The 26,503-nt window shown below is 38.0% G+C and overlaps 1 protein-coding gene across 1 annotated transcript in view; it reads left to right on the top strand.

Annotated features, from left to right (window-relative positions):
• Window positions 1-26,503, top strand: part of LOC121408414 (deleted in malignant brain tumors 1 protein-like) — a 65,094-nt gene that overhangs the window by 8,489 nt on the left and 30,102 nt on the right. The window contains exons 5-24 of the mRNA XM_041599891.1: window positions 842-1,174; window positions 1,915-2,247; window positions 2,981-3,313; window positions 4,047-4,379; window positions 5,113-5,445; window positions 6,179-6,511; window positions 7,245-7,577; window positions 8,311-8,643; window positions 9,377-9,709; window positions 10,443-10,775; window positions 11,509-11,841; window positions 12,575-12,907; window positions 13,640-13,972; window positions 14,697-15,029; window positions 18,007-18,339; window positions 20,290-20,622; window positions 21,372-21,704; window positions 22,137-22,469; window positions 23,205-23,522; window positions 24,884-25,216. Of these exons, the coding sequence (XP_041455825.1) occupies window positions 842-1,174; window positions 1,915-2,247; window positions 2,981-3,313; window positions 4,047-4,379; window positions 5,113-5,445; window positions 6,179-6,511; window positions 7,245-7,577; window positions 8,311-8,643; window positions 9,377-9,709; window positions 10,443-10,775; window positions 11,509-11,841; window positions 12,575-12,907; window positions 13,640-13,972; window positions 14,697-15,029; window positions 18,007-18,339; window positions 20,290-20,622; window positions 21,372-21,704; window positions 22,137-22,469; window positions 23,205-23,522; window positions 24,884-25,216 (6,645 nt within the window). The remainder of the gene's footprint in view (window positions 1-841; window positions 1,175-1,914; window positions 2,248-2,980; window positions 3,314-4,046; window positions 4,380-5,112; window positions 5,446-6,178; window positions 6,512-7,244; window positions 7,578-8,310; window positions 8,644-9,376; window positions 9,710-10,442; window positions 10,776-11,508; window positions 11,842-12,574; window positions 12,908-13,639; window positions 13,973-14,696; window positions 15,030-18,006; window positions 18,340-20,289; window positions 20,623-21,371; window positions 21,705-22,136; window positions 22,470-23,204; window positions 23,523-24,883; window positions 25,217-26,503) is intronic.

Genomic DNA, 26,503 nt, shown 5'->3' on the forward strand with positions numbered 1-26,503 from the left:
CAGATCCTTCTGTCTGGATTATTCTTGGACTGACCTTTGCGACAAAGGATGCATGCAGTCTCCATTTGTGTATCTTTGTTTTGTATATTAATCTGCAGAGGTTGCAGACATGCCCTCGGATATACTGTAAAGGCAATGGTTGTTTCTATATTATAACGCATATATTGACTGATAATTCAAAGAAAATCTTAAAAGAATAGAATAGGTGAAATTGCATTTCCTCTTTCCTTTGTTACTCTCAGAATCGATCCGTGATATAGTTGGCTCATCATATTCTTAAGGTCGAGTGGATATCTACTACGGTGGAGAGTGGGGAACTGTATGTGATGATATGTGGGATGACACTGATGCTACAATTGTGTGTCAGATCCTTGGTCTAGGTGATTCAGGGACTAATCACCGAATTCTTAAAATGTAACCTTGGTGGCAAATTATCTGAATGGTCTAAATGGTAATTGCATCGATGCATGAAAATGCTTGCGAATCCTATTGATAAACTATGAATTTTCTGGACAGATCAGCTACATAAAACTCTTGCTTAAGCATAATTGTTAGAATCCTTCCATATTTTGGGTGGATCTATCATGAGTGCCAAGGCCATGTGGGAGTCCATTAAAACATAGCATACAGAGGTGCTAGGACTCTCTTTTGTCATTAATGTGATATTGATCTTGGCTTGATGTCAGAATTGAGGTTTCAGACATATACCGAGTAGGGGAAACTTGCATGACGTGACCACTTCTATATCATAATGGACACTTCGTAATTGAAAGAAAACTTTAAAAGGATAGAATCATAAGTGTAATATATTAACATTTCTTCTTTCCTTTGTTTTTTTCAGAATCTATCCGTCTTGTGGATGGCGCATCAGATTCTGAAGGTCGAGTGGAAGTCTATTACGGTGGAGAGTGGGGAACTGTGTGCGATGATTTGTGGGATGACACTGATGCTGCAGTTGTGTGTCAGATCCTTGGTCTGGGTGATTCAGGGACTGCACGAACTAATGCTGCCTTTGGACAAGGTAATGGAAACATCATTCTTGACAACGTTCAGTGTGATGGAACTGAAACAGATCTCTTTGCTTGTCCTAGTAACGGTCCAAACAATCACAACTGTGGCCACAGTGAGGATGCAGGAGTAGAATGCTCCAGCACAACGACATCTTCACCTACCGGTGAGTTCTTGTTTTAAAGGAGGGTACAATAATATCTAGTTGTTATGAAGACTTGAAGAAGGCCATCGTTGGAAGTTTTCTTTCATATAAACTCTCAAATGACAACCAAATATCAAAGATCATTCTAAAGTTTCTACATAATATCTTGTAGGTTCCTAAGTTTTTATGTCTTCATGTTTCTCAAAAACATGAAAAATTATGAATGACCTCCAGCCTTCCAATTTGCACGTTAAACTTTCAGATACGATACTCTTTGGATAGCTTGTAAAAATTGTACAATTTCAGCACTTGGTTCATAATTACTGAATTTTCAGAAAGTAACCTAGGTGGCAAATTAACTGAATGGTCTAACTGGTAATTGGATACATGAAAATGCTTGCGAATCCTATTGATAAACTATGATATTTCTTGACAGATCAGCTACAGAAAATTCTTGGTTAAGAATAATTGTCAGACTCCTTCCGCATTGTGGGTGGCTTTATCATGAGTACCAAGGCCAAGTGGAAGTCCATTAGAATAAAGCTTACAGTGGTTCTAGGACTCTCTTTTGCCATTATTGTGATATTGATCTTGGCTTGATATCAGAATTGAGGTTTCAGACATATTCTGAGTAGGGGAAACCTGCATAACGTGACCACTTCTATATTACAATGGACACTTCGTAATTGAAAGAAAACTTTAAAAGGATAGAATCATAGGTGAAATATATTTACATTTCTTCTTTCCTTTGTTTTTTTCAGAATCGATCCGTCTTGTGGATGGCGCATCAGATTCTGAAGGTCGAGTGGAAGTCTATTACGGTGGAGAGTGGGGAACTGTGTGCGATGATTTGTGGGATGACACTGATGCTGCAGTTGTGTGTCAGATCCTTGGTCTGGGTGATTCAGGGACTGCACGAACTAATGCTGCCTTTGGACAAGGTAGTGGAAGCATCATTCTTGACAACGTTCAGTGTGATGGAACTGAAACAGATCTCTTTGCTTGTCCTAGTAACGGTCCAAACAATCACAACTGTGGCCACAGTGAGGATGCAGGAGTGGAATGCACCAGCACAACGACATCTTCACCTACCGGTGAGTTCTTGTTTTAAAGGAGGGTACAATAATATCTAGTTGTTATGAAGACTTGAAGAAGGCCATCATTGGAAGTTTTCTTTCAAATAAACTCTCAAATGTCAACCAAATATCAAAGATCATTTTAAAGTTTCTACATAATATCTTGTAAGTTGCTAAGTCTTGATGTTTCTCAAACACATGAAAAATTATAAATGACCTCCAGCCTTCCAATTTGCACGTTAAAGCTTTCAGATACGATACTTTTTGGATAGCTTGTAAACATTGTACAATTTCAGCACTTGGCTCATAATCACTGAATTTTCAAAATGTAACCTAGGTGGCAAATTAACTGAATGGTCTAAATGGTAATTGGATACATGAAAATGCTTGCGAATCCTATTGATAAACTACGATATTTCTTGACAGATCAGCTCCAGAAAATTCTCGGTTAAGAATAATTGTCAGACTCCTTCCGTATTGTCGGTGGCTTTATCATGAGTACCAAGGCCAAGTGGAAGTCCATTGAAATATACCTTACAGTGGTTCTAGGACTCTCTTTTGCCATTAATGTGATATTAATCTTGGCTTGATATCAGAATTGAGGTTTCAGACATATACTGAGTAGGGGAAACTTGCATGACGTGACCACTTCTATATTACAATGGACACTTCGTAATTGAAAGAAAACTTTAAAAGGATAGAATCATAGGTGAAATATATTTACATTTCTTCTTTCCTTTGTTTTTTTCAGAATCGATCCGTCTTGTGGATGGCGCATCAGATTCTGAAGGTCGAGTGGAAGTCTATTACGGTGGAGAGTGGGGAACTGTGTGCGATGATTTGTGGGATGACACTGATGCTGCAGTTGTGTGTCAGATCCTTGGTCTGGGTGATTCAGGGACTGCACGAACTAATGCTGCCTTTGGACAAGGTAGTGGAAGCATCATTCTTGACAACGTTCAGTGTGATGGAACTGAAACAGATCTCTTTGCTTGTCCTAGTAACGGTCCAAACAATCACAACTGTGGCCACAGTGAGGATGCAGGAGTGGAATGCACCAGCACAACGACATCTTCACCTACCGGTGAGTTCTTGTTTTAAAGGAGGGTACAATAATATCTAGTTGTTATGAAGACTTGAAGAAGGCCATCATTGGAAGTTTTCTTTCAAATAAACTCTCAAATGTCAACCAAATATCAAAGATCATTCTAAAGTTTCTACATAATATCTTGTAAGTTGCTAAGTCTTGATGTTTCTCAAACACATGAAAAATTATAAATGACCTCCAGCCTTCCAATTTGCACGTTAAAGCTTTCAGATACGATACTTTTTGGATAGCTTGTAAACATTGTACAATTTCAGCACTTGGCTCATAATCACTGAATTTTCAAAATGTAACCTAGGTGGCAAATTAACTGAATGGTCTAAATGGTAATTGGATACATGAAAATGCTTGCGAATCCTATTGATAAACTACGATATTTCTTGACAGATCAGCTCCAGAAAATTCTCGGTTAAGAATAATTGTCAGACTCCTTCCGTATTGTCGGTGGCTTTATCATGAGTACCAAGGCCAAGTGGAAGTCCATTGAAATATACCTTACAGTGGTTCTAGGACTCTCTTTTGCCATTATTGTGATATTGATCTTGGCTTGATATCAGAATTGAGGTTTCAGACATATACTGAGTAGGGGAAACTTGCATGACGTGACCACTTCTATACCATAATGGACACTTTGTAATTGAAAGAAAACTTTAAAAGGATAGAATCATAGGTGAAATATATTTACATTTCTTCTTTCCTTTGTTTTTTTCAGAATCGATCCGTCTTGTGGATGGCGCATCAGATTCTGAAGGTCGAGTGGAAGTCTATTACGGTGGAGAGTGGGGAACTGTGTGCGATGATTTGTGGGATGACACTGATGCTGCAGTTGTGTGTCAGATCCTTGGTCTGGGTGATTCAGGGACTGCACGAACTAATGCTGCCTTTGGACAAGGTAGTGGAAGCATCATTCTTGACAACGTTCAGTGTGATGGAACTGAAACAGATCTCTTTGCTTGTCCTAGTAACGGTCCAAACAATCACAACTGTGGCCACAGTGAGGATGCAGGAGTGGAATGCACCAGCACAACGACATCTTCACCTACCGGTGAGTTCTTGTTTAAAAGGAGGGTACAATAATATCTAGTTGTTATGAAGACTTGAAGAAGGCCATCATTGGAAGTTTTCTTTCAAATAAACTCTCAAATGTCAACCAAATATCAAAGATCATTCTAAAGTTTCTACATAATATCTTGTAAGTTGCTAAGTCTTGATGTTTCTCAAACACATGAAAAATTATAAATGACCTCCAGCCTTCCAATTTGCACGTTAAAGCTTTCAGATACGGTACTTGTTGGATAGCTTATAAACATTGTACAATTTCAGCACTTGGCTCATAATCACTGAATTTTCAAAATGTAACCTAGGTGGCAAATTAACTGAATGGTCTAAATGGTAATTGGATACATGAAAATGCTTGCGAATCCTATTGATAAACTACGATATTTCTTGACAGATCAGCTCCAGAAAATTCTCGGTTAAGAATAATTGTCAGACTCCTTCCGTATTGTGGGTGGCTTTATCATGAGTACCAAGGCCAAGTGGAAGTCCATTGAAATATACCTTACAGTGGTTCTAGGACTCTCTTTTGCCATTATTGTGATATTGATCTTGGCTTGATATCAGAATTGAGGTTTCAGACATATACTGAGTAGGGGAAACTTGCATGACGTGACCACTTCTATATCATAATGGACACTTTGTAATTGAAAGAAAACTTTAATAGGATAGAATCATAGGTGAAATATATTTACATTTCTTCTTTCCTTTGTTTTTTTCAGAATCGATCCGTCTTGTGGATGGCGCATCAGATTCTGAAGGTCGAGTGGAAGTCTATTACGGTGGAGAGTGGGGAACTGTGTGCGATGATTTGTGGGATGACACTGATGCTGCAGTTGTGTGTCAGATCCTTGGTCTGGGTGATTCAGGGACTGCACGAACTAATGCTGCCTTTGGACAAGGTAGTGGAAGCATCATTCTTGACAACGTTCAGTGTGATGGAACTGAATCAGATCTCTTTGCTTGTCCTAGTAACGGTCCAAACAATCACAACTGTGGCCACAGTGAGGATGCAGGAGTGGAATGCACCAGCACAACGACATCTTCACCTACCGGTGAGTTCTTGTTTTAAAGGAGGGTACAATAATATCTAGTTGTTATGAAGACTTGAAGAAGGCCATCATTGGAAGTTTTCTTTCAAATAAACTCTCAAATGTCAACCAAATATCAAAGATCATTCTAAAGTTTCTACATAATATCTTGTAAGTTGCTAAGTCTTGATGTTTCTCAAACACATGAAAAATTATAAATGACCTCCAGCCTTCCAATTTGCACGTTAAAGCTTTCAGATACGATACTTTTTGGATAGCTTGTAAACATTGTACAATTTCAGCACTTGGCTCATAATCACTGAATTTTCAAAATGTAACCTAGGTGGCAAATTAACTGAATGGTCTAAATGGTAATTGGATACATGAAAATGCTTGCGAATCCTATTGATAAACTACGATATTTCTTGACAGATCAGCTCCAGAAAATTCTCGGTTAAGAATAATTGTCAGACTCCTTCCGTATTGTGGGTGGCTTTATCATGAGTACCAAGGCCAAGTGGAAGTCCATTGAAATATACCTTACAGTGGTTCTAGGACTCTCTTTTGCCATTATTGTGATATTGATCTTGGCTTGATATCAGAATTGAGGTTTAAGACATATACTGAGAAGGGGAAACTTGCATGACGTGACCACTTCTATATCATAATGGACACTTTGTAATTGAAAAAAAACTTTAAAAGGATAGAATCATAGGTAAAATATATTTACATTTCTTCTTTCCTTTGGTTTTTTCAGAATCGATCCGTCTTGTGGATGGCGCATCAGATTCTGAAGGTCGAGTGGAAGTCTATTACGGTGGAGAGTGGGGAACTGTGTGCGATGATTTGTGGGATGACACTGATGCTGCAGTTGTGTGTCAGATCCTTGGTCTGGGTGATTCAGGGACTGCACGAACTAATGCTGCCTTTGGACAAGGTAGTGGAAGCATCATTCTTGACAACGTTCAGTGTGATGGAACTGAAACAGATCTCTTTGCTTGTCCTAGTAACGGTCCAAACAATCACAACTGTGGCCACAGTGAGGATGCAGGAGTGGAATGCACCAGCACAACGACATCTTCACCTACCGGTGAGTTCTTGTTTTAAAGGAGGGTACAATAATATCTAGTTGTTATGAAGACTTGAAGAAGGCCATCATTGGAAGTTTTCTTTCAAATAAACTCTCAAATGTCAACCAAATATCAAAGATCATTCTAAAGTTTCTACATAATATCTTGTAAGTTGCTAAGTCTTGATGTTTCTCAAATACATGAAAAATTATAAATGACCTCCAGCCTTCCAATTTGCACGCTAAAGCTTTCAGATACGGTACTTTTTGGATAGCTTGTAAACATTGTACAATTTGAGCACTTGGCTCATAATCACTGAATTTTCAAAATGTAACCTAGGTGGCAAATTAACTGAATGGTCTAAATGGTAATTGGATACATGAAAATGCTTGCGAGTCCTATTGATAAACTACGATATTTCTTGACAGATCAGCTCCAGAAAATTCTCGGTTAAGAATAATTGTCAGACTCCTTCCGTATTGTCGGTGGCTTTATCATGAGTACCAAGGCCAAGTGGAAGTCCATTGAAATATACCTTACAGTGGTTCTAGGACTCTCTTTTGCCATTATTGTGATATTGATCTTGGCTTGATATCAGAATTGAGGTTTCTGACATATACTGAGTAGGGGAAACTTGCATGACATGACCACTTCTATATCATAATGGACACTTTGTAATTGAAAAAAAACTTTAAAAGGATAGAATCATAGGTGAAAATAATTTACATTTCTTCTTTTCTTTTGTTTTTTCAGAATCGATCCGTCTTGTGGATGGCGCATCAGATTCTGAAGGTCGAGTGGAAGTCTATTACGGTGGAGAGTGGGGAACTGTGTGCGATGATTTGTGGGATGACACTGATGCTGCAGTTGTGTGTCAGATCCTTGGTCTGGGTGATTCAGGGACTGCACGAACTAATGCTGCCTTTGGACAAGGTAGTGGAAGCATCATTCTTGACAACGTTCAGTGTGATGGAACTGAAACAGATCTCTTTGCTTGTCCCAGTAACGGTCCAAACAATCACAACTGTGGCCACAGTGAGGATGCAGGAGTAGAATGCTCCAGCACAACGACATCTTCACCTACCGGTGAGTTCTTGTTTAAAAGGAGGGTACAATAATATCTAGTTGTTATGAAGACGTGAAGAAGGCCATCATCGGTAGTTTTCTTTTAAATAAACTCTCAAATGTCAACCAAATATCAAAGATCATTCTAAAGTTTCTACATTATATCTTGTAAGTTGCTAAGTCTTGATGTTTGTCAAACACATGAAAAATTATAAATAACCTCCAGCCTTCCAATTTGCACGTTAAAGCTTTCAGATACGATACTTTTTGGATAGCTTATAAACATTGTACAATTTCAGCACTTGGCTCATAATCACTGAATTTTGAGAATGTAACCTAGGTGGCAAATTAACTGAATGGTCTAAATGGTAATTGGATACATGAAAATGCTTGCGAGTCCTATTGATAAACTACGATATTTCTTGACAGATCAGCTCCAGAAAATTCTCGGTTAAGAATAATTGTCAGACTCCTTCCGTATTGTCGGTGGCTTTATCATGAGTACCAAGGCCAAGTGGAAGTCCATTGAAATATACCTTACAGTGGTTCTAGGACTCTCTTTTGCCATTATTGTGATATTGATCTTGGCTTGATATCAGAATTGAGGTTTCAGACATATACTGAGTAGGGGAAACTTGCATGACGTGACCACTTCTATATCATAATGGACACTTTGTAATTGAAAGAAAACTTTAATAGGATAGAATCATAGGTGAAATATATTTACATTTCTTCTTTCCTTTGGTTTTTTCAGAATCGATCCGTCTTGTGGATGGCGCATCAGATTCTGAAGGTCGAGTGGAAGTCTATTACGGTGGAGAGTGGGGAACTGTGTGCGATGATTTGTGGGATGACACTGATGCTGCAGTTGTGTGTCAGATCCTTGGTCTGGGTGATTCAGGGACTGCACGAACTAATGCTGCCTTTGGACAAGGTAGTGGAAGCATCATTCTTGACAACGTTCAGTGTGATGGAACTGAATCAGATCTCTTTGCTTGTCCTAGTAACGGTCCAAACAATCACAACTGTGGCCACAGTGAGGATGCAGGAGTGGAATGCACCAGCACAACGACATCTTCACCTACCGGTGAGTTCTTGTTTTAAAGGAGGGTACAATAATATCTAGTTGTTATGAAGACTTGAAGAAGGCCATCATTGGAAGTTTTCTTTCAAATAAACTCTCAAATGTCAACCAAATATCAAAGATCATTCTAAAGTTTCTACATAATATCTTGTAAGTTGCTAAGTCTTGATGTTTCTCAAACACATGAAAAATTATAAATGACCTCCAGCCTTCCAATTTGCACGTTAAAGCTTTCAGATACGATACTTTTTGGATAGCTTGTAAACATTGTACAATTTCAGCACTTGGCTCATAATCACTGAATTTTCAAAATGTAACCTAGGTGGCAAATTAACTGAATGGTCTAAATGGTAATTGGATACATGAAAATGCTTGCGAATCCTATTGATAAACTACGATATTTCTTGACAGATCAGCTCCAGAAAATTCTCGGTTAAAAATAATTGTCAGACTCCTTCCGTATTGTGGGTGGCTTTATCATGAGTACCAAGGCCAAGTGGAAGTCCATTGAAATATACCTTACAGTGGTTCTAGGACTCTCTTTTGCCATTATTGTGATATTGATCTTGGCTTGATATCAGAATTGAGGTTTAAGACATATACTGAGAAGGGGAAACTTGCATGACGTGACCACTTCTATATCATAATGGACACTTTGTAATTGAAAAAAAACTTTAAAAGGATAGAATCATAGGTAAAATATATTTACATTTCTTCTTTCCTTTGTTTTTTTCAGAATCGATCCGTCTTGTGGATGGCGCATCAGATTCTGAAGGTCGAGTGGAAGTCTATTACGGTGGAGAGTGGGGAACTGTGTGCGATGATTTGTGGGATGACACTGATGCTGCAGTTGTGTGTCAGATCCTTGGTCTGGGTGATTCAGGGACTGCACGAACTAATGCTGCCTTTGGACAAGGTAGTGGAAGCATCATTCTTGACAACGTTCAGTGTGATGGAACTGAAACAGATCTCTTTGCTTGTCCTAGTAACGGTCCAAACAATCACAACTGTGGCCACAGTGAGGATGCAGGAGTGGAATGCACCAGCACAACGACATCTTCACCTACCGGTGAGTTCTTGTTTTAAAGGAGGGTACAATAATATCTAGTTGTTATGAAGACTTGAAGAAGGCCATCATTGGAAGTTTTCTTTCAAATAAACTCTCAAATGTCAACCAAATATCAAAGATCATTCTAAAGTTTCTACATAATATCTTGTAAGTTGCTAAGTCTTGATGTTTCTCAAATACATGAAAAATTATAAATGACCTCCAGCCTTCCAATTTGCACGCTAAAGCTTTCAGATACGGTACTTTTTGGATAGCTTGTAAACATTGTACAATTTGAGCACTTGGCTCATAATCACTGAATTTTCAAAATGTAACCTAGGTGGCAAATTAACTGAATGGTCTAAATGGTAATTGGATACATGAAAATGCTTGCGAGTCCTATTGATAAACTACGATATTTCTTGACAGATCAGCTCCAGAAAATTCTCGGTTAAGAATAATTGTCAGACTCCTTCCGTATTGTCGGTGGCTTTATCATGAGTACCAAGGCCAAGTGGAAGTCCATTGAAATATACCTTACAGTGGTTCTAGGACTCTCTTTTGCCATTATTGTGATATTGATCTTGGCTTGATATCAGAATTGAGGTTTCTGACATATACTGAGTAGGGGAAACTTGCATGACATGACCACTTCTATATCATAATGGACACTTTGTAATTGAAAAAAAACTTTAAAAGGATAGAATCATAGGTGAAATATATTTACATTTCTTCTTTCTTTTGGTTTTTTCAGAATCGATCCGTCTTGTGGATGGCGCATCAGATTCTGAAGGTCGAGTGGAAGTCTATTACGGTGGAGAGTGGGGAACTGTGTGCGATGATTTGTGGGATGACACTGATGCTGCAGTTGTGTGTCAGATCCTTGGTCTGGGTGATTCAGGGACTGCACGAACTAATGCTGCCTTTGGACAAGGTAGTGGAAGCATCATTCTTGACAACGTTCAGTGTGATGGAACTGAAACAGATCTCTTTGCTTGTCCCAGTAACGGTCCAAACAATCACAACTGTGGCCACAGTGAGGATGCAGGAGTAGAATGCTCCAGCACAACGACATCTTCACCTACCGGTGAGTTCTTGTTTAAAAGGAGGGTACAATAATATCTAGTTGTTATGAAGACGTGAAGAAGGCCATCATCGGTAGTTTTCTTTTAAATAAACTCTCAAATGTCAACCAAATATCAAAGATCATTCTAAAGTTTCTACATTATATCTTGTAAGTTGCTAAGTCTTGATGTTTGTCAAACACATGAAAAATTATAAATAACCTCCAGCCTTCCAATTTGCACGTTAAAGCTTTCAGATACGATACTTTTTGGATAGCTTATAAACATTGTACAATTTCAGCACTTGGCTCATAATCACTGAATTTTGAGAATGTAACCTAGGTGGCAAATTAACTGAATGGTCTAAATGGTAATTGGATACATGAAAATGCTTGCGAGTCCTATTGATAAACTACGATATTTCTTGACAGATCAGCTCCAGAAAATTCTCGGTTAAGAATAATTGTCAGACTCCTTCCGTATTGTGGGTGGCTTTATCATGAGTACCAAGGCCAAGTGGAAGTCCATTGAAATATACCTTACAGTGGTTCTAGGACTCTCTTTTGCCATTATTGTGATATTGATCTTGGCTTGATATCAGAATTGAGGTTTCAGACATATACTGAGTAGGGGAAACTTGCATGACGTGACCACTTCTATATCATAATGGACACTTCGTAATTGAAAGAAAACTTTAAAAGGATAGAATCATAGGTGAAATATATTTACATTTCTTCTTTCCTTTGTTATTTTCAGAATCGATCCGTCTTGTGGATGGCGCATCAGATTCTGAAGGTCGAGTGGAAGTCTATTACGGTGGAGAGTGGGGAACTGTGTGCGATGATTTGTGGGATGACACTGATGCTGCAGTTGTGTGTCAGATCCTTGGTCTGGGTGATTCAGGGACTGCACGAACTAATGCTGCCTTTGGACAAGGTAGTGGAAGCATCATTCTTGACAACGTTCAGTGTGATGGAACTGAATCAGATCTCTTTGCTTGTCCTAGTAACGGTCCAAACAATCACAACTGTGGCCACAGTGAGGATGCAGGAGTGGAATGCACCAGCACAACGACATCTTCAACTACCGGTGAGTTCTTGTTTTAAAGGAGGGTACAATAATATCTAGTTGTTATGAAGACTTGAAGAAGGCCATCATTGGAAGTTTTCTTTCAAATAAACTCTCAAATGTCAACCAAATATCAAAGATCATTCTAAAGTTTCTACATAATATCTTGTAAGTTGCTAAGTCTTGATGTTTCTCAAACACATGAAAAATTATAAATGACCTCCAGCCTTCCAATTTGCACGTTAAAGCTTTCAGATACGATACTTTTTGGATAGCTTGTAAACATTGTACAATTTCAGCACTTGGCTCATAATCACTGAATTTTCAAAATGTAACCTAGGTGGCAAATTAACTGAATGGTCTAAATGGTAATTGGATACATGAAAATGCTTGCGAATCCTATTGATAAACTACGATATTTCTTGACAGATCAGCTCCAGAAAATTCTCGGTTAAGAATAATTGTCAGACTCCTTCCGTATTGTCGGTGGCTTTATCATGAGTACCAAGGCCAAGTGGAAGTCCATTGAAATATACCTTACAGTGGTTCTAGGACTCTCTTTTGCCATTATTGTGATATTGATCTTGGCTTGATATCAGAATTGAGGTTTAAGACATATACTGAGTAGGGGAAACTTGCATGACGTGACCACTTCTATATCATAATGGACACTTCGTAATTGAAAGAAAACTTTAAAAGGATAGAATCATAGGTGAAATATATTTACATTTCTTCTTTCCTTTGTTTTTTTCAGAATCGATCCGTCTTGTGGATGGCGCATCAGATTCTGAAGGTCGAGTGGAAGTCTATTACGGTGGAGAGTGGGGAACTGTGTGCGATGATTTGTGGGATGACACTGATGCTGCAGTTGTGTGTCAGATCCTTGGTCTGGGTGATTCAGGGACTGCACGAACTAATGCTGCCTTTGGACAAGGTAGCGGAAGCATCATTCTTGACAACGTTCAGTGTGATGGAACTGAAACAGATCTCTTTGCTTGTCCTAGTAACGGTCCAAACAATCACAACTGTGGCCACAGTGAGGATGCAGGAGTGGAATGCACCAGCACAACGACATCTTCACCTACCGGTGAGTTCTTGTTTAAAAGGAGGGTACAATAATATCTAGTTGTTATGAAGACGTGAAGAAGGCCATCATCGGTAGTTTTGTTTTAAATAAACTCTCAAATGTCAACCAAATATCAAAGATCATTCTAAAGTTTCTACATTATATCTTGTAAGTTGCTAAGTCTTGATGTTTGTCAAACACATGAAAAATTATAAATAACCTCCAGCCTTCCAATTTGCACGTTAAAGCTTTTAGATACGATACTTTTTGGATAGCTTATAAACATTGTACAATTTCAGCACTTGGCTCATAATCACTGAATTTTCAGAATGTAAGCTAGGTGGCAAATTAACTGAATGGTCTAAATGGTAATTGGATACATGAAATGCTTGCGAATCCTATTGATAAACTGCAACATTTCTTGACAGATCAGCTACAGAAAATTCTTGGTTGAGAATAATTGTCAGACTCCTTCCGTATTGTCGGTGGCTTTATCATGAGTACCAAGGCCAAGTGGAAGTCCATTAAAATATAGCTTATAGTGGTTCTAGGACTCTCTTTTGCCAATAATGTGATATAAATCTTGGCTTGATATCAAAATTGAGGTTTTAGACATATACTGAGTGGGGAAAATTTGCATGACGTGACCACTTCCATATCATAATGGACACTTCGTAATTGAAAGAAAACTTTAAAAGGATAGAATCATAGGTGAAAATAATTTACATTTCTTCTTTCCTTTGTTATTTTCAGAATCGATCCGTCTTGTGGGTGGATCCTCAGATACTGAAGGTCGAGTGGAAGTCTATTACGGTGGAGAGTGGGGAACTGTGTGCGATGATTTGTGGGATGACACTGATGCTGCAGTTGTGTGTCAGATCCTTGGTCTGGGTGATTCAGGGACTGCACGAACTAATGCTGCCTTTGGACAAGGTAGTGGAAGCATCATTCTTGACAACGTTCAGTGTGATGGAACTGAAACAGATCTCTTTGCTTGTCCTAGTAACGGTCCAAACAATCACAACTGTGGCCACAGTGAGGATGCAGGAGTAGAATGCTCCAGCACAACGACATCTTCACCTACCGGTGAGTTCTTGTTTTAAAGGAGGGTACAATAATATCTAGTTGTTATGAAGACTTGAAGAAGGCCATCGTTGGAAGTTTTCTTTCATATAAACTCTCAAATGACAACCAAATATCAAAGATCATTCCAAAGTTTCTACATAATATCTTGTAGGTTCCGAAGTTTTTATGTCTTCATGTTTCTCAAAAACATGAAAAATTATGAATGACCTCCAGCCTTCCAATTTGCACGTTAAACTTTCAGATACGATACTTTTTGGATAGCTTGTAAACATTGTACAATTTCAGCACTGAATTTCAAAATGTAACCTAGGTGGCAAATTAACTGAATGGTCTAACTGGTAATTGGATACATGAAAATGCTTGCGAATCCTATTGATAAACTATGATATTTCTTGACAGATCAGATACAGAAAATTCTTGGTTAAGAATAATTGTCAGACTCCTTCCGCATTGTGTGTGGCTTTATCATGAGTACCAAGGCCAAGTGGAAGTCCATTAGAATAAAGCTTACAGTGGTTCTAGGACTCTCTTTTGCCATTATTGTGATATTGATCTTGGCTTGATATCAGAATTGAGGTTTCAGACATATTCTGAGTAGGGGAAACTTGCATAACGTGACCACTTCTATATTACAATGGACACTTCGTAATTGAAAGAAAACTTTAAAAGGATAGAATCATAGGTGAAATATATTTACATTTCTTCTTTCCTTTGTTTTTTTCAGAATCGATCCGTCTTGTGGATGGCGCATCAGATTCTGAAGGTCGAGTGGAAGTCTATTACGGTGGAGAGTGGGGAACTGTGTGCGATGATTTGTGGGATGACACTGATGCTGCAGTTGTGTGTCAGATCCTTGGTCTGGGTGATTCAGGGACTGCACGAAGTAATGCTGCCTTTGGACAAGGTAGTGGAAGCATCATTCTTGACAACGTTCAGTGTGAAGGAACTGAAACAGATCTCTTTGCTTGTCCTAGTAACGGTCCAAACAATCACAACTGTGGCCACAGTGAGGATGCAGGAGTGGTTTGCTCCAGCACAACTACATCTTCACCTACTGGTGAGTGTGATCTTCAACAGAAGGCTATGATGATAACTAATTGTTGTGAAGACTTGGAGTCAGTGGCATACCATGGGTCACGGCAATGGGGAGGGGCACCTGCAAAAATTTTGAAATGCCAGGTATACTGACCTAATAGAGACATTAAGGACAATGTCATTAAACGGATTTGTATCTTACTGATCAAATATTTTTGATATTCAGTCCTAAAAAGGGACATTATAATTAAATTTTTGTAATCATGATGGTACCTGTCTCTCGAAACAATGCAAGTGGGAAGGGGCAAGCTAAAATATTTGTATATATTGACCCCATACAGGGAGATACACGGATATGTATCTCGCTGATCAAAAAATGCGGGCGCGAAGCGTGAGCTGAAAATTTTTGATATTCAGTCCTAAAAAGGGACATTATAATCAAATTTTTGTAATCATGATGGGTACCTGTCTCGCGAAACAATGCGAGCGGGAAGCACGAACTGAAATTTTTGGATATATTGACCCCATACTCTGAGATTTTAGGGACTATATTTTAGGAATCTATTAAGAGTATACATGTTCATATCTCACTATAGTCATCTATTGCGAGTGCCAAGCCATGCTGATTTTGTTAGAGTTATATCTGAACACTTGGAGCACTTTTTTGTAGTCCTTGTAATCATGATTATCATACGCACCTCACAAATCCAATATTGTGAGCGCGAAGCGCGAGCTTAAAATTTAGATATTTCCGACCTGAAGTAAGTCATTCTAAGGGTTGTTTGTAGGAATTTACTAGGACCATACGTATTTCATTACCCAAATGATGCGAGCGCGAAGCGGGAGCTGAAAATATTTGATATTCCAATCAGAAAAAGGGACATTTTAAGAAATGACTTTAGGAATTCATGGAGAGCAGACATATCTCACCAATCCACTAATGCGAACGTAATCACGGACAGGAAATGTTTCATACATATCAAGACCTTAACATGGGGCAATTACTTTAAGTAGTCATGAAAAAAAAGCATATGTCACTACACAAAACAATGATAACTCAAAGTGCGAGGAAATATATTTGGTGTAAATTGACTTGAAAGCGGGCGGCCTTAGTAGAACAGGGTTACATATTTCGTTGCGAGCATCAGGAACAATGAAGACATAGGCCTTGAGCAAATTAAGTTTCATAAAGTTATGATAAAAATGTTTATTATGTAATGTAACATAACATAAGTATAATATAACATTATAATGAATAATATTTTTTTCTTCCCATTACTTTTCTCTTCCTTTCTCCCTCATTTTCTACTTTTCCCGGTTTCTTTTTTGTCAGCCGATTGGGGGGGACGTGCCCCCCATGCCCCCCGTAGTTACGCCACTGCCTGGAGTATACCTTATTTTTTAAAAAAGATGGCTAAGTCTTTGAGATACAAATTTCTGATATGTCAACCAAATAGCTTTCATCAGCTTCCAAGTCGTTGATGTTTTTTAAAGACTCTAAAATCATGAAGTACCTTCAGTATTCCAATAAGCTTTCGGATAAGACAAATTTTGGATAGTTTGTATATATTGTATAATTTCAGCACTTAGGAATCTCTGAAACTTTTAAAGATAACCTAGGTTGCATACTTCATCATATGAAAAGATAAAAATGATCATACTGAAGATCATGTAAGAATAATGATATTCAACATTTATATAGCGCTTAATACAATGTTTCTAAGCGCTACTCACTATTTCAACGGCTTTACCATGTGTGTGTATTTGTGTATTTGAGTTTTGTCAGACGTGTATCAATCAGATATGATTATTTACGTCTGGGACCGACCTTTAACGTCACCATCCGAAAGATGTGACCAGGGCTCGAACCTCTGCATCAATTTGTAACTTCCCCACAGCTTGGATTACAGGCGCACGCCACAACGCCCAGTTGTGGCGTTGTGGCTACTCTTATCGGGTGATAAAGCATTTAAGAAATACTGGGTACCCAGTTACTTCACCTGGGTGGAGCATGGTAAATGTAGATCAACGCCTTTCTAAAGGACATGTGTGCTGTGTTGGGGTTCGAACCCCGGCTCTTGTGGTTCAATGTCTGGAGACTTATCCACTAAGCTACAAAACCTAGAATTACTTTAGAGATCTGCCTAAAAATTCTTACTTGAGTATTTCTAAGAATCGATCCGTCTTAAGGATGGCTCATAAATTCCAAGGCAAAGTGGAAATCTATGACGATATCAAATGCAATGGTGTGTTAGATGACTCAGATCCTTCTGTCTCGGTTATTCTTGGACTGCCTTTTGCCACAAAGGAGGCATGCAGTCTCCGTTTGTGTATCTTGATGTTATGCATCTTGATCTGCAGAGGTTGCAGACACATTCTCAGATAAAGTGAACAGCAATGGTTCTTTCTATATTGTAACACAAAGTGACTGAATATTCAAAGACAATTTTGAAAGAATAGAATCTTAGATGAAATCAATTGTATTTCCTCTCTCCTTTACTACTCTAGTTCCTACATGATCTGTTGAATTTTGACTACTTTTAAAATTATGGATAATTTTCAAAAATATAGAAAAGTATAAAGGACTTCAAGTCTTCCAGTTTTCGAGTTGAGGCTCTCAGATAAATCAACTTTTGAATAGCTTGCATACATTGTATAATTTCAGCACTTGTGTCGGAATCACCGAACATTTAAAGGAAAGCAACGGTGCCTATTTGAGTACATTAAAAAGATATGTCATATTGAAAGCCATAAATTCAAGAATTACGAGACAGATTGCCTTCAAATTTCTTACTCGAGGATTGTCAGAATCCATCTGTTTTGTGGGTGGATCACAGTCAAGTACTACGGCTGAATGGAGGACTTACGATGCGGACCAAAGTAAGGTGTTATATCCTTGGTCTGGGCCATTCTGAGTGTTTTGCCACAAAGGATGCAGTCTTTATTTATGTATCTTGATACATGTATCTTGCATTTCCTCTTTCCTCCACTATGCTCAGAATTGATCCGTCTTGTGGGTGGCTCATCAGATTCTGAAGGCCGAGTAGAAGTCTATTACAATGAAGAGTGGGGAACTGTGTGTGACGATTACTGGGATGGCACTGATGCTACAGTGGTGTGTCAGATCCTTGGTCTGGGTGATTCAGGGACTGCGCAAACTAATGCTGCCTTTGGACAAGGTAGTGGTAGCATCATTCTTGACGATGTTCATTGTACTGGAACTGAATTGAGTATCTTTGACTGTCCTAGTAATGGCCCATACAATCACAACTGTGGCCACAGTGAGGATGCAGGAGTAGTATGCTCCAGCACAACAACATATCCACCTACCGGTGAGGTTTTTTTTATAAGAGGCTATGGTATCTAATTTAATTTATGAATAAAAGAACATCTCAACTCCCTGTTAGATAATTATAAATAAATCAAGAATAAGCTAATGATTTTTGTCTCACCTGCGAAGCAGAGTGAGACTATAGGCGCCGCTTTTCCGACGGCGGCGGCGGCGGCGTCAACATCAAATCTTAACCTGAGGTTTTTTTTTTTTAAGTTTTTGAAATGATGTCATAACTTAAAAAGTATATGAACCTAGTTAATAAAAAATAGCCATAAGTTTAATCAAGTATTACTGAACATCCTATTAGAGTTTCATGTCACATGACTAAGGTCAAAGGTCATGTAGGGTCAATGAACTTAGACCATGTTGGAGGAATCAACATCAAAATCTTAACCTGAGGTTAAGTTTTTGAAATGTCATCATAACTTAGAAAATATATGAACCTAGTTCATGAAACTTGGACATAAGGTTAATCAATTATCAATAAACATCCTGCATGAGTTTCACGTCACATGACCAAGGTCAAAGGTCATTTAGGGTCAATGAACTTTGGCCGAATTGGGGATATCTGTTGAATTCCCATCATAACTTTGAAAGTTTATGGATCTGATTCATGAAACTTGGACATAATAGTAATCGAGCATCACTGAACATTTTGTGCAAGTTTCAGGTCTCATGATTAAGGTCAAAGGTCATTTATGGTCAATGAACTTTGGCCGAATCGGGGGTATCTGTTGAATTACCATCATAACTTTGAAAGTTTATTGGTCTAGTTAATTAAACTTGGACATTAGAGTAATCAAGTATCACTGAACATCCTGTGCGCATTTCAGGTCACATGACCAAGGTCAAAGGTCAATGAACTTTGGCTGAATTGGGTGTATCTGTTGAATTACCATCATAACTTTGAAAGTTTATGGATCTGATTCATGAAACTTGTACATAAGAGTAATCAAGTATCACTGAACATCCTGTTCAAGTTTCAGGTCACATGATCAAGGTCAAAGGTCATGTAAGGTCAATGAACTTTGGCCATGTTGGTTTTTTTTGTTGAATAACCATCATTTCTCTGTAAGTTTATTGGTCTAGTTCATAAAAAGTGGACATAAGAGTAACCATGTATCACTGAACATCTTGTGCGAGTTAGAGAAGTATTCAAAGTCAGCACTGCTGCTATATTGAACCGCGTGATGCAGGTGAGACGGCCAGAGGCATTCCACTTGTTGTGTATATCCACTGAAGATTTTTTCGAGCTTTCATTCATTTATGTACTTGAAGGTGGAAATCCTAGATAAAAATTGCACATAACATGGGCTCTTAAATAAATCAATGTGGTGATGACCCAGACAGTCTCAACTGTGTGCACGGTGAAGATGCATGAGTAGAACAACACTAGTACATCTTCAACTGGTGTTGGGTTTTTTTTCCATAGGAGGCTAAGATATCTTATGGTTATGGAGACCCAAAATATGCCATATATTTTATAAACACTGCAATCATCTTGACTTCTTATGACTCATTTCGAATTCTGGATGCTTCTCAAAATATTGAAAATTATGAAGAACAGATTGGTATCTTCGGCCGTGGCGCATAAGTTCCCGACTGTGGGCACATTGAAAATGTAGGAGTAAAATGCACCCCATGATAACTACATCATGAATTTTGTGTAGGAGGCTATAATGACATTGTTCTGGAGAACCTAATCAAGGGCCATTCATTCTGAACATTGTAATTTTTAAGTGATCAATGATGCTACAGCAGTGAGTTTGTCAGATTCTTAGTGTAGATTGCTCTTTGACTGTCTTTTGCCACAAAGGGTGCATGCAGTCTTGACTTGACCAATTAGTAGCGTAAAGTGTACATATGAAATGGAATTGAAAGAAAGATTTCAAAGGATATAATCATTGATGAAATTAATTGTATTTCCTTTTTCCTTCCCCATTCTCAGAATCGATCCGTCTTGTGGGTGGATCATCAGATACTGAAGGTCGAGTGGAAGTCTACTACGGTGGAGAGTGGGGAACTGTATGTGATGATTTGTGGGATGACACTGATGCTACAGTTGTGTGTCAGATCCTTGGTCTGGGTGATTCAGGGATTGCACGAAGTAATGCTGCCTTTGGACAAGGTAGTGGAAGCATCATTCTTGACAACGTTCAGTGTGATGGAACTGAAACAGATCTCTTTGCTTGTCCTAGTAACGGTCCAAACAATCACAACTGTGTGCACGGTGAAGATGCGGGAGTAGAATGCACCAGCACAACTACATCTGCACCTACTGGTGAGTGTGTGTGTTTTTTAGAAGGCTATAATGATAACTAATTGTTGTGAAGACCTGAAGAAGGCAATCATCGGAAGTTTTCTTTTAAAGTTTTCTTTTAAATATAAACTCTCAAATGTCAACCAAATATCAAAGAACATTCCTAAGTTTCTACATAATCACTTGTAGGTTGATAGATTTTATATCTTGATGTTTCTGAAATACATGGAAAATATAAATGACCGCCAGCCTTCAAATTTGCACGTTAAAGCTTCCAGAGACGATACCTTTTGGATAGCTTGAATATTGTACAATTTCAGCACTTGGCTCTTAATCACTTAATGTTTAGAATTAAACCTAGGTGGCATATTAACTGAATGGTCTAAATGGTAATTGGATACATGAAAATGCTTGCGAATCCTATTGATGAACTATAAAATGTCTAGACAGATCAGCTACGTAAAGCGTTTAGGAATAATTGTTAGAATCCTTCCGTATTGTGGGTGGGTCTATCATGGGTACTAAGGCCAAGTGGAAGTCCATTAAAATATAGCTTACAGCTGTTCTAGGACTCTCTTTTGACATTGATGTAATATTGATCTTTGCTTAATATCAGAATAAAGGTTTTAGACATATACTGAGTAGGGAAAATTTGCATGAAGTGACCACTTCCATATCATAATGGACACTTTGTAATTGAAAGAAAGCTTTAAAAGAATTGATCATTGGTGTAATTAATTTACATTTCTTCTTTCCTTTGCTATTTTCAGAATCGATCCGTCTTGTGAATGGCGCATCAAATTCTGAAGGTCGAGTGGAAGTCTATTACGGTGGAGAGTGGGGAACTGTATGTGATGATTTGTGGGATGACACTGATGCTACAGTTGTGTGTCAAATCCTTGGTCTGGGTGATTCAGGGATTGCTCTTAGTTATGCTGCCTTTGGAGAAGGTAGTGGAAGCATCATTCTTGACAATGTTGAATGTGACGGAACTGAAACAGATCTATTTGCTTGTCCTAGTAACGGTCCAAACAATCACAACTGTGGTCACGGTGAAGATGCAGGAGTTCAATGCATCAGCGCAACTACATCTTCACCTACTGGTGAGCTTTTTTTAAACAAGATTCCAAGATATTTCATTGTTGTTGAACTCCAACGTATGTCAAATTTGTTATTAACATAGATATTTACTTTTGGACAGTCTGTATGCAATATTCACTTTCAGACATACTCTGGTAGCATAAATGGTTGTCAGAATCCTTCCGTATTGTAGGTGGCTCTATCATGAGTATCAAGGCCAAGTGGAAGTCCATTAAAATATAGCTTACAGTTCTAGGACTCTCTTTTGCCATTGATGTAATATTGTTCTTCTCTTGATATCAGAATAGAGGATTCAGAAATATACTGAGTAGAAAAAATTTGCATGAAGTGATCACTTCTATATCATGGACATTTCGTAATTGAAAGAAAGCTTTAAAAGGATAGAATCATAGGTGAAATTAATTTACATTTCTTCTTTCCTTTGCTATTTTCAGAATCGATCCGTCTTGTGGATGGCACATCAGATTCTGAAGGTCGAGTGGAAGTCTATTACGGTGGAGGGTGGGGAACTGTATGTGATGATTTGTGGGATGACACTGATGCTACAGTTGTGTGTCAAATCCTTGGTCTGGGTGATTCAGGGATTGCACGAAGTAATGCTGCCTTTGGAGAAGGTAGTGGAAGCATCATTCTTGACAACGTTCAGTGTGAAGGAACTGAAACAGATCTCTTTGCTTGTCCTAGTAACGGTCCAAACAATCACAACTGTGTGCACGGTGAAGATGCGGGAGTACAATGCACCAGCGCAACTACATCTGCATCTACTGGTGAGTGTGTGTGTTTTTTAGAAGGCTATAATGATAACTAATTGTTGTGAAGACCTGAAGAAGGCCATCATTGGAAGTTTTCTTTTGAATAAACTCTTAAATGTCAACCAAATATCAAAGAACATTCCTAAGTTTCTACATAATCACTTGTAGGTTGATAAGGTTTTATATCTTGATGTTTCTGAAATACATGGAAAATATAAATGACCTCCATCCTTCTAATTTGCACGTTAAAGCTTTCAGATACGATACTTTTTGGATAGCTTGTAAACATTGTACAATTTCAGCACTTGGCTCATAATCACTGAATTTCAAAATGTAACCTAGGTGGCAAATTAATGAATGGTCTAAATGGTAATTGGATACATGAAAATGCTTTCGAATGCTATTGATGAACTATAAAATGTCTTGACAGATCAGCTACGTAAAACGTTTAGGAATAATTGTCAGAATCCTTCCGTATTGTTGGTGGGTCTATCATGAGTACTAAGGCCAAGTGGAAGTCCATTAAAATATAGCTTACAGCTGTTCTAGGACTCTCTTTTGCCGTTGATGTAATATTGATCTTTGCTTAATATCAGAATAGAGGTTTTAGACATATACTGAGTAGGGAAAATTTTCATGAAGTGACCACTTCCATATCATAATGGACACTTTGTAATTGAAAGATAGCTTTAAAAGGATAGATCATAGGTGAAATTGATTTACATTTCTTCTTTCCTTTGCTATTTTCAGAATCGATCCGTCTTGTGAATGGCGCATCAGATTCTGAAGGTCGAGTGGAAGTCTATTACGGTGGAGAGTGGGGAACTGTATGTGATGATTTCTGGGATGACACTGATGCTACAGTTGTGTGTCAGATCCTTGGTCTGGGTGATACAGGGATTGCTCTTAGTTATGCTGCCTTTGGAGAAGGTAGTGGAAGCATCATTCTTGACAACGTTCAGTGTGAAGGAACTGAGACAGATCTCTTTGCTTGTCCTAATAATGGACCAAACATTCACAACTGTGTACATAATGAAGATGCAGGAGTTTCATGCAGCAACACACTTGGTGAGTTTTGTTTTCTCGCCTGCATACCCAAGCGAGACTAAAGGCGCCGCTTTTCTGACGGCTCACCGCGGTGGCGTCGTCAAATTGAAATCTTAACCAAAGTTAATTTCTTAAAATGTTATCGTAACTTAAAATTATTTTAAGCTAGTTCATGAAATATGAATGTAAGGATAATCAAGTATTACTGTACATACTGCCTGAGTTTCAGTACACATGACTAAGGTCAAATGTCATTTAGGCTCAAAGAACTTAGACCGTGTTGGGGGGAATCAATATCGAAATCTTAACGCCATAACTTAAAAATTACATCTACCTAGTCCATGAAACTTAGATATAATGATGAAAGTGTATCACTGAAGACCCTTCACGAGTTTAAGGTCAAAGGTCACTTAGGGTCAATGAACTTTGACCTTATTGGGGGTATTTGTTGAATTGTCATAACTTTTAAAGAAATTAAGGCCTGTTCACACCGCCCGAGCGTTGTTGGAGCGGTCGTGGAGCGGAGAGAAAAAAAATCATCACCGCTCGCTACCGTTCCAACAACGATCGGGCGGTGTGACCAGGCCTTTATTGATCTAGTTTATGGAACTTACACAAAAGAGCAATTATGTATCCCTGAACATTCTGTGTGTGTTTCAGGTCATATGACCAAGATCAAAAGTCATATAAGGTCAATGAAATTTTGTCGTATTAGGGGTATTTGTTAAATTGGTATCATAACTTTATGAATCTACACTTGTAGTTCATAAAACATAGACGGGTTATTAAGTATGTTTTGCACACGTCTTAATTCACATGATATGGCCAAATGTCATGTTGCCAAATGTCAAATTCCAATGGACATAGAATTTGATTATCATATTATAAGTTTTTTCATTTGTGAATAGTTATTCAATAACTGTTTTCAAAGTCAGCACTGTTACTATAATGACTTGATTAATGCAGGTGCATGATACAGCCAGAGGCGTTCCACTTGTTTGAAACGAGATGGCTAAAATACTAACTTTCATGAGATCAGAGATACCGTTAAGGTGAATCCCACAAGAAATTGTTATAGAGTCATTCCTGATATGGGTGCAACCTTGAACTGACCCACAGGTTTGAATCCAGGCCTTTCTGCATTTAGAAAAAAGAAAGAGCTGTTACAAATTATTAATGCCGATGGACTGTGTCTTTGCAGAATCATTTTTAGAAAGCCACCTCTGCTTTCCTTGGGACGAGGCATTGTTACAAGAGAGAAGAATCTGTTTCATGGACAAGGCTATGTCATCTCAAACCCCATATCAAACCAAAGACTATATATGCAACAATTTAAAGGAGAGAAGTTTATGTCTAATTATATTTTTGCTTCTTTGAACTAGAATTGATCCGTCTTGTTGATGGCTCATCAGATTCTGAAGGTCGAGTAGAAGTCTATTACAATGGAGAGTGGGGAACTGTATGTGATGATTCCTGGGATGACACTGATGCTACAGTGGTGTGTCAGGTCCTTGGTCTGGGTGATTCAGGGACTGCACGAGGTAATGCTGCCTTTGGAGAAGGTAGTGGAAACATCATTCTTGACAACGTTCAGTGTGACGGAACCGAAGCAAATCTCTTTTCTTGTCCTAATAATGGACCAAACATTCACAACTGTGGCCATTACGAGGATGCAGGAGTTGTATGCTCAAGCACAACGACATCTTCACCTACTGGTGAGATTTTTTTTAAATAAGAGGCTATGATATCTAATTCAAAGTATGAATATAAGAACAATTCAATTCACAGATCAAGAATAAGCGAATGATTTGTGTGTGTTGACTGAGGATTTTGTCACATATTTATTCATTTTTGGTTCTTCTGGGTGGAATTACAAGATATAAATTACACATAAATGGGATTTAGAAATACTCCATTTGGGGCAAGAGACGGACTTCGGCGGTACTTTTGTTCATATACTTAATCGCATAGACTTGAGGTCGCAACAACTTATACTTCACCACGTTCATAAAATTTTCTATTCAAACGAATATCATTACATATCAAAAAACTTTACACGGTCATCTAATATTCACGGGCATGAAACAAGAAATAGCCTGTTTAACTTTGTTGTACCTATGAGAAAAGGTCAAATTGGTAACACATTTTCTTATAAAGGTATACATTTTTTGAATTCCCTCCCTAATCATGTTAAATCGGTTAAGACTTTTACACAATTCAAAAGAGTATTGAAACAACACTTAAAAAACACTTTAAAAATGTCCCCACTCTGTAATGTTAAATATTCTTTCTAATTTCATGTGTATCATGTAGTCTTATATATAACTATTTAGTTATTATTCATTTAATCAATTTGTTTTACATTGTTTCATCATCTTTTGTTGTTTGCGTGAAAGTTTGATGTCAAACTTATTTGTACTTTTTCATATCTTAGCTTTTACGATTCATGAATCTTGTATTAGCTACGATGCATTTAGTGCTACTTAAAAACTGATTATCGTATTATTTTCATATGTAACCTAGAAGTAATGATCGTTTACTCAACCTGTTTTACAATTATTTTTATCATATTTTGCGTAATTGGTTTTCATGGAAAACTTATTTGTTTTTGTGTTTTTATATATTAAGTTTTACAATTCATCGTGTAAATTTAGTGGTCTAGACTTAATTGACGTAGTTTGTAGATTTCTATAGGTGTTTTTTTTCATAGATGTACATTGTTGTCAATTACTGATGTAAGGACCCCATTGGAAATAAGCCATCTCGGCTTTCATGGGCAATCATGTCAAGGTATACACTTCTGTTCATATTTTCATGTACTTGTTCATAGTTACCTGACAAATAAAATCAATCAATCAATCAATAATTCATATGAAGCTCCAAAGTAGTCCCATTTGTTCTAAACATTGCAAGTTTTAATTTAGATATAAAGTTCTCAACTGTTCACCCTCTATCAAATTCCATTCCTAGGTTTTTTACATGATCTGTCGAATAATCTTCAA

This window comes from Lytechinus variegatus, chromosome 2 (assembly GCF_018143015.1).
Source record: "Lytechinus variegatus isolate NC3 chromosome 2, Lvar_3.0, whole genome shotgun sequence".
Classification (NCBI taxonomy): Eukaryota; Metazoa; Echinodermata; class Echinoidea; order Temnopleuroida; family Toxopneustidae; genus Lytechinus; species Lytechinus variegatus.